The sequence below is a fragment of the Formica exsecta genome, unplaced genomic scaffold (genome assembly GCF_003651465.1).
Source record: "Formica exsecta isolate Colony F162 unplaced genomic scaffold, ASM365146v1 scaffold155, whole genome shotgun sequence".
In the NCBI taxonomy this organism is placed as follows: Eukaryota; Metazoa; Arthropoda; class Insecta; order Hymenoptera; family Formicidae; genus Formica; species Formica exsecta.
In genome coordinates, this window is record NW_021848872.1 from 22,851 (window position 1) to 31,964 (window position 9,114).

The 9,114-nt window shown below is 35.1% G+C and overlaps 2 protein-coding genes across 2 annotated transcripts in view; one reads left to right on the top strand and one right to left on the bottom strand.

The window, feature by feature from the left end:
* The first annotated feature begins 31 nt into the window (after positions 1-31).
* LOC115233002 overlaps positions 32-9,114 on the top strand; it is a 110,825-nt gene continuing 101,742 nt past the window's right edge. The window contains exons 1-2 of the mRNA XM_029803203.1: positions 32-369; positions 2,821-3,382. Coding sequence (XP_029659063.1) covers positions 32-369; positions 2,821-3,382 — 900 coding nt within the window. The remainder of the gene's footprint in view (positions 370-2,820; positions 3,383-9,114) is intronic.
* LOC115232997 (chymotrypsin-2-like) overlaps positions 7,197-9,114 on the bottom strand; it is a 2,501-nt gene continuing 583 nt past the window's right edge. Inside the window, exons 2-7 of the mRNA XM_029803197.1 lie at positions 8,955-9,031; positions 8,714-8,808; positions 8,346-8,487; positions 8,124-8,237; positions 7,787-7,939; positions 7,197-7,591 (exon numbers count right to left, since the gene is read on the bottom strand). Of these exons, the coding sequence (XP_029659057.1) occupies positions 7,448-7,591; positions 7,787-7,939; positions 8,124-8,237; positions 8,346-8,487; positions 8,714-8,808; positions 8,955-9,031 (725 nt within the window). The 3' untranslated portion in view covers positions 7,197-7,447. The remainder of the gene's footprint in view (positions 7,592-7,786; positions 7,940-8,123; positions 8,238-8,345; positions 8,488-8,713; positions 8,809-8,954; positions 9,032-9,114) is intronic.

A 9,114-nucleotide genomic window follows, 5' to 3' on the forward strand; every position in this document is an offset into this window, starting at 1 on the left:
GGCCGATTGTCAGTCGCACGCCGGTCGTTGAATGGAGCGGGTGTGGAGACGCGTACAGGGTGCCGGGCGTCGCGGTGCCGCCGCGGCCCGTTGCGGCTGTCCCGTACAGCCGTGTCAGCTGCACGTGGACCAACGCGCGAAGCGCGGCGGCGGCGGCCGTAAATCCCGCGGCGGCGGACCCCAGACTATCGTCTGCGGCTGCCAGGTACAGCCGTGTCCTGTGCACCCAGTGCTCATCAGGATCCGCCGTACGCGACCAGCCGCCACTTCCGCCACCGCGGCCGCGGCCGTCACCAGCTGCGACTGCCCGCCGGACTCGCAACCCTGTCCGCATGTACAGCGTGGATCGGCCGCGCGAAGAATCAGAAGGTAAATATAAACACAAATGTCACGGAGTAATAATATAAAATATATACCGAACAGTGCATCCTGTGAATGAAGGCAGCGTGTTTATTGTTGTTGTTGGGGTAGGTTGTAGATTGGGATAGGTAAATGTGAAAAAGCTGTTTTTCAAGTATTGCGGTCCCATTGCATAGAGTGAACAAGATGAGGTGCTTTATCCGATCGATAGCACTTGTTGACCATCAACCTTCCGGTGATGAAACATAAAAAAATAATTGTTGCGACATCGTGGAATAAATTTCCTTGAAAAATTGTTATTGTTATTGAACTCTTTTCATATTATCGGCTATTTCGTTCGATCGATAAGAGTAGGAATAACAAGCAACAGTTACGTCCATTCGGATACGTTGTCACATACAGGGTGTTACAAACTTGCCGTACTTCCTTCATTACCGCGGATATTTTGCTTTGCGTTGCTTTAATTCTATTGGTGGCGATCTTGTTTTATAATCGTTTATAGGCATCGTTCGATTTGATGGTGATATTATAGTTTGCGATCGATTACATAAAGCTTGACTGCGCGTTCTAGAAGATCACGGTTAAAGGGGTGGAAGGCATGATGAAGATCATGAGCTAATGTGTTGTTGATACTTGCGCTGGTCGTAGCAGGTTTTAGATGAATACGTATAGCTAGCATAATTAACCTCTGGATTTTCGCTGTTGCCCAAGGGTGATGCAAATGCTGGGATAAATGAAGTGATTACATTGTCTGGATTAATATGGGGTAATCTTCGTGACGATGAAATGTCAAATGCGACGTTTAAAAGCGTTTTCATGTCGGCATAACAGAACAAATTTTAGCGTCTAGTAGATGGATTTAAGAATATTAAATCGTGCATGGTCTTTTATTTTCGAAAGAGATGCTGAGATATTGATTTATAAAGTACCACGTGTTACACGGTGAATTTTATATACGACCGTACATTTTTATTTTAGTTTCTAGTTCACGCAATCACAAATATCATAAAAATCGCTTACAGTTTATTAAATTACAAAAATAAATCTTATCTTATTTTTTACATACGGTTATCTATTTCGTCTTAATATATAATTATTACACAAAACAGAATACTTTTTATTGTGAATGAAATTTATACATTTGAAAATATCAGCTTGTGTAGATAAATAAACGAATAATTGAAACATTATATGCATAAATTTTATTTGTTGATGAGACTCACAAATATATACATATATTATACACATTAATAGAGAAACGTAGAACATGCAAGAAATTCAAGAAATTACAAATATAGCATTATTGAGGCGGAAAATTACTAAATTATTGAATCAATTTATAATGAAATCAATTTATTACTCGCGATGCAATTATCTACGTGCGGCTAAATTTAATCGTTATACAGTTGCTCGCAAACCATCTCGCGGTTCTCCTTTTCAGTCTGACCTGATTTTTTTTTCTATCTTTCGGCCCCCGAACTGAATTCTACCATTCCACAATATCATTGTGCGATAATACGCTAAATGAAGTTTCCAATAGTCGATAGGAACTCTCTCGGTTTAACTTGCGGCTGTTAGATATTTCGGGCAAAATATGTTGCTATATGAAAATCGACGTTTCCAGTAATATATAGACACTTGCATAATTGCTACAGATATACTTATAAATCTCGAGAAATCAATACGATGTTTCAAAAGCAGATATTTACGATCCGTACAATTTCAAATGAGAGAAATCACTCTTTGGTTTCAATGGAATTAATTTTTAATTTTGAATTAAAAAATAAACAAAAATTCTTTTTTTTTTCCTTTACACAGTTGGAAAATTTATGCTTTCTTGTTAAAAAATATGTATTAATGTTACCAATTAATATATCCATATTATGTTAAATTAAAACAAAAATTTGTGTGGATCGTTTGGGACATATGTAATATATATGTTAAATTTAACACAAATTTTCCTGTATACTAACATTTAACAAACTTGATACAATTTGCCATTCACAAATTTGTCTTATTCATCTAACATGCACATATTTCTCATTGCAGATCCGAATGCAACGATCGTTCCTGCCGGCATACATCCTGCTCAATACGATGTTTCAAAAGCAGATATTTACGATCCGTACAATTTCAAATGAGAGAAATCACTCTTTGGTTTCAATGGAATTAATTTTTAATTTTGAATTAAAAAATAAACAAAAATTCTTTTTTTTTTCCTTTACACAGTTGGAAAATTTATGCTTTCTTGTTAAAAAATATGTATTAATGTTACCAATTAATATATCCATATTATGTTAAATTAAAACAAAAATTTGTGTGGATCGTTTGGGACATATGTAATATATATGTTAAATTTAACACAAATTTTCCTGTATACTAACATTTAACAAACTTGATACAATTTGCCATTCACAAATTTGTCTTATTCATCTAACATGCACATATTTCTCATTGCAGATCCGAATGCAACGATCGTTCCTGCCGGCATACATCCTGCGGCGCCGGCACTCGTCGCCGAGCAGTCGCACAATCCTCATCTTCCCCCGTCTCCTCGCAGTCGAAGCTGCAACAAGCACAGCAGCAGCCGTGCGAATGCACCGACGAGAGATTAAACTGCTCCCATACAGGCGGCGGCGAGGCGCCATGCGAGTGCGAGTGTGGCGAGGAGGCGAAGCCGTGCCCGCACACGGCCAAAACGCGCAGCGTGCGTCGCACGTGCACGGACTGCAGTTGCACTCAGCCGTGCGGTCACAAACCGCAATCCGAGGGCCGTATCAAGCGGGTCAAGTGCCGCGTGAGACGCGCCGGCTGCGCGATGGCCCGCTGCACCGCCGAGCTCGCGATGCTGCATTTGCACTGGGAGCTCGCCGCCGAATGTGCGCCCTGTAGACCGCGCGCGCTCACGCGACGGCTCTGCAGGAGGCAGCAGAGCGACAACGAGCTCTACCGCAGCAACAGCTTCAAGTTCGAGCGTTTCGAGCGTACCAAGGATGAGTGCGTCACGCCGCTCCGCAAGCAGGTGAGTCTATCCGCTTTCGAGTTCGCTCTTAATTAAGTCCACGCACCGCGATTCCATATTTTGCTTTTTTTTTTTCTGTTTGGATACGAGATAGCACGAAGAGGGATGATATTTCGGAATATATATTCCGAGTTATTTATTATACTTTCGTAAATCGCGAATCGCGCGTGACACGTGTTAACACGTGAGTGCTATATGCATTGACATATTTTATTTTCATCTACATATAAAGTACTACAAACAATATATAGAGAATCATACGAATATATCATCAATAGAGAGTTAAATCACATGACGTAAAAGATATATTTAAAAACTAGTTTTATTTTTTTATCATAACAGTATGTACAATTTTCTTTTACATTTCTGTCACATTAATTGAGTTTAAATAGCATATAACTTTAATAAGAAAGAAAGTAAAGATTGATATGATGATTCGTACCAATGTGAGCATCATGACTTTAATTCCACTTTCTCGCATATATATATCTTATCACAAGAGCATTTCAAAGTCCAGTAGTCTCTAGAGAATCGACGAAAAGTACTGTACTCTATTTCGTGTGCAGGTGAACCCTTTAAAGTTTGATGATATTTGTTGGTATGAGAAATCGTGTATGGAATAAAGATTATTTGTTCACGATATCGAAATGATATTCTTTTATGATTGTCATCCAATAGCAAAAAAATAGCATAAATAACATTAATCAAACTTGCATTGCAAATTGCAAGTTACTGTCATTAATTGCTTATCGTGATATTTAATAATCAGATTGAAAAAAACACTCAATTCTATGTTGATCGAATAAAACTTTTACGTTGGTACTAATAACACTTAACACTTTTTTATTATTAATATAAAGAAAGAGAAAGATTTTACTGGCTTCATGCCAAAGCTCGACTTTAATCGCGTATGCTATGCGTCGCACGTGCTATTCAATATTGGGTGAGATATTCTCAAGAATTCTTGAAAAGAATATTTAAATAGAAAAGATGCAGAGTTATATGGCTCGTAATCGTGAATACGAACGGGATGCTTTTCCGGTATTCGTTTTTGTAGAATGAAGTTTTAATGTATATTGTCGAGTAAAAATGCAATGAGAAAAAAATTTCATTAGTGTGATAAAATGTATTGAGAAAAATATAAAACTAGATAAGCTCAGAATTTAGAATGTTTTCACATTCACGCCATGATCGTAACAATATTTTACATCGCTATCGTATAATGCAATTATCTTCAGCATTCGAAGCGGGTGAACTCAATGGGCGTCTACCGTATCGCGATTTCATACGTCTGAAGGCACAAAGTTCAATGGTGCAAGTTTCGAGTTTATGATCTATAATTTCGGACTCATTTAAACCTATTTGCGCGACCATTTACTCGATTGTAGATTGGAAATGCGAGATATTATATTTTTCTAATTTAGCTATTTCTATAGATCGGGTTGCTCTTAATAGTAAAAGCAAGTGATATCTGAGTATTTCATTATAATCTCTAATTGGGTATAATCATTACATGAAATAAACGACAGACTTTGTGGAAACGTTTCCGTGAAAATTACGTCGATATTTAATAAATTATTAAAACAACTTCTCATGAAATCTATGTGTTGTGATCAATCAATTCATAGTCTCAAATATATTAATTATCTTTGATTTATGTCTGCTGATTATAAAATTTTACCATTTTTCATTATATATTCTGAATAAAGTATTTGCGTTTATTCCTATACCGAATCAAAAGCTATGATATTTTGTAGTCAATAAAATGATTTGTAAAATTCCAATAAAATTGAGTTGTCGCGACGACTCTCGACTTATTTCAACGACCTCAAGGTCGACTTACGGGTCTAAAAAAAGAAATGAAAGGAAGATTGTAAGACGAATAAGAGAGGGAAAAATAAAGAGAGAAAGAGAAAGAAAAGGTGGAAGAAAGAGGAGGTAGCGCGACGATGTCGAATTGATCGCGAATAGAAAAGGGCTTCGTCTCTTTGAAGCTTTTCGGTGGCTTCGTCGAGACTTTTCGTCGCGATATTTTTTGGAAGGGCGTTCCTTAGCGTTGATATTCATTGTAGTGCAGATATACTAAATGATTTAATTGAAATCACAATCGCAAAAAAAACATCGAGTTAAATTAGTTAAAATATTTTTGTATTGTGCAAAAATTAAACGTTTGATATATTCAGATAATAATACATCTCTTGAATTTTTTATGTTTTTAATTAAATCTTTCAGATTTAATTAACGATATATAATCGCACACGTATCTCTTTAATTTAAATGATTTGTGCGCATTTAATTTTTAATATAATTTTTAATATTTTTTGTATGTTTGTATGATTTTTTAAAACGTGATACTTATTGTTAGCACATGCTTATATTTAAATATTATATATCACAAAGTTATGCATTATATACGCGCAAAGGCGCGATTGTTTCCAACGTAATTACAAAATACTGACGCGGTTATAAGAAAAAATAATGCTATCTGTTTGCGGTTTTATCCGTACCTGTTTATATAATGCCATAATAAAATGGTAGAAATTAACTCTTTATAATTAGCGAGTTTATAAAATTTACCAAGTATAGAAGTTTATCGGCTCGGAGAATTTCGCCAGAGAGTATAGTCGATTCTTGATATAATATTATAGATCTTATTATTTTTCGGCCGAGCAGTAAATATATTATATTTAGCGCGAAGTTGAATAATTATTTAGGAATAATTGTAAACGCAATACACAGTGATCCAGTTGATCTGTTACGTATTTGGGACGAAAAATGATCTAAACGACAAATTAATTTTAAAAATCTAACAGCGGATGAAAATTTCATTGTGTGTACTAATTCTACTCACCGAAATTATGAATTAGTCGGGTTCCTGCACAAGTGGCGAAAATGATTTAGGTTTCTGCAAGCAGTTTTTTTTTTTTTTTTTACAGATAAAACAAGAAAATTATTTCTTTGAGAGATGCGTAGTGAATTAATAATGACATTGTCTTCCGTCGGAAATGAGCAACTACTAGGCTCTTTTACGCTCCAAGTAAAATCGTCGAAAAGGGACAAAACAAATCCGGCGAGTGACGTAAGAGTCTATCACGCGCTTCTTGTGGAACACTGGCGAAAGCAGAAATAAAATTTTATTAGCAATGTAAATACGGGTGACGGAATAGAATTCGGTACGAATAATCCGTGCTCATGTTTTTCTGTTGTCAAGAAGCAGCTATCCCGTTAGAGTTACTTTTCGTCTTATTCTTATTTGAAAATTTTTAATGTGTGCTATTGATTATTTTTAAGAAAAAGAAATAAATTTGGCTATATTCTTTATATCTTTTTTATCTATCTTTTCTTGCGGCACTCGGAAAATTTCTCTTTTCTTTACAATTATTTTTTTTTGTCTATAAATCCGGAAAATATAATCTAACTGTTTTCTTGACAAATTTATTATTTTCCCTGTGATATTAAAAGTCATATAGAAGATCATATAGGAGATGATAAGAATAAATTTGTGGTGCTATTAATGATGCGATTAACGAATATTTTTTATTTAGAATCATGCAATTGATAAACGACATTATGATCATGATTGTCAATTACAGTTAAAATGTTCGCATCGATCGTTTCCGTTCTTCCAAGTGTCGCCGGAAATAAGAGCAACACGTGAGCGTCGCGCGGTCACGGTGTATTGATTTTGCCAAGAATTCTATTCAATCTCTTGTACTAGATTCGATAGTACTATAACGAAATCCCTCTAGACTTGATTCGTGATAAGCGATAGATAGCATTTATCATGTGATAATTTAACTTTATAGGTTTTTAGTACAAACTAAATATATTTATTAACGATCTTCTTTGTACAAATTTAAACAATATATATACATATATATACATATTTATTATGTTGAAAATGTGTACAAAATTTTGAGGGTACTTATTTTGTACAACCCTACGTCACATCGTTATCGTATCTGTATACACACCAGAAAATCTTCTTTTCTCGATTTCAACAATTGATCGTTAAAGGGTTACATAAAAAAAAACGCAGCGAATGAATCATAGAATAGAATTGCATTAGACCGCATTAGATTTAATCCAATCAACATGAGAGACGACACGTGTGTAAACAGTCGGGTAGGAAGTACTGGCGCAACCATTCGCCCAGGATACCAATCCAACGAGTACTCCACCGACGGTCAGTGGACCACCAGAGTCACCCTAGAAAAAGGTATCATTTTAAATATAGCATTGAATCGAATATTTTATCTTGTTAAATCTTGTTTTTTTTTATTATGACGTGCGTTAATTATATTTTAAGAGATTGTGCTCATATAATATATTATTAATGTGATAATATTAAATGTAGATGAATGTGTGGATAAAATAGATATTAAAATTTTGAGGAGAACTTACGTGGCAAGATCCTTTCTCCACTTGCGGATCGTATGCGCAAACTTGTGTGTCATAGACGTGGTGTCCCATTTTGTTGTATATATTGGCGCAGTAGCCTTGGTCAGCAATCACAATGTTGACTCGTTGTAATTTTTCAGTAGTTGGTCCGCCTTGCTGTAATTTTGCAATAATATTTATAATTGCTGTGCTTTCAGTGATAGTGTAGTTTGTTTTACTTTTTTGCCCGTGCGTGTCATAAATAATAAATATAAATATAATCTTAAGAATTCGGTCTTTACATAAAAGATAGCGCAGATTGCGCGCGAGAAAAAAATTGTTAGGGAAGTAGAAAACTCACCCAAAGTCGGCCCCATCCTGATACAACAGCAACATCGTTGGCGTTGACAACGTGGCCCTTTGGTGGCAAAGGAACGTATTGAAGGACTGCAGATCTTACAAAGGCATCTTTCACCTGAAAGATAATTTTTACTTAAGTATTATTGATTAGTAGAAAAAATTGGGAAGGACCAAATAATTTTAATTTTCTGTAGAAAGAAAATTTGTAATAAAGCTCATTTACCCTTAATAAAGCAACATCGTTAATCCAGGAATCAGAGGAGTCATATCTTTCGTGCACGCAGATATTTGTGACCTCATTTGTCAGTTGTGGCTTGTTCAGATTGATGGTGGCAGCAATAACTTTTACGCTCGAGGCTGATTTGCTATATATATGATAAAAATTTAATTATTAAAACATCTATCCGAAAAAATAATCTCTCCTAATGAGTGTGTTATATTTCTTTTATTGGCGAAACAATATTTACGCAAATATTAGAATAATAGAGCAAAGGGGAAAAAAATAAGTTTCATTTATGTCTTAGCGTCTTTTATATGACTTTAACAATATTTGTGGTTAATGTAGTGCGAAAGAACTTGTAATAAAATTACCCCGCAACACAGTGAGCTGCCGTGATAACGTAGTGTTCAGACAGGACTGAGCCGCCACAGAAGTGGAAGGAAGAATATTTGTCTTGAAGAGAAACCTATAAACATAATAGCACTCTAATATTTATGCATTTACTTATTTTGATGTTCTTAATCGCAATGAAAAATATTTTTATAAATTATAAGAAGCGCAAATTTTAATAATTATGTCTTTATTTATACATTATTTTGGGGCAATATGTACCTGATATGGAATTTCGCCTTCTTTGGCATCTTCTCCATTCACGATTCTAGGATCAAAGTATGGTTTCAAAATTCCAGCTACAATGACAAGTTATTATTATTATATGTAATATTAAAAAGTTTGCATTTTTTTAAAAATTAAAATTATAATAAATAATAAA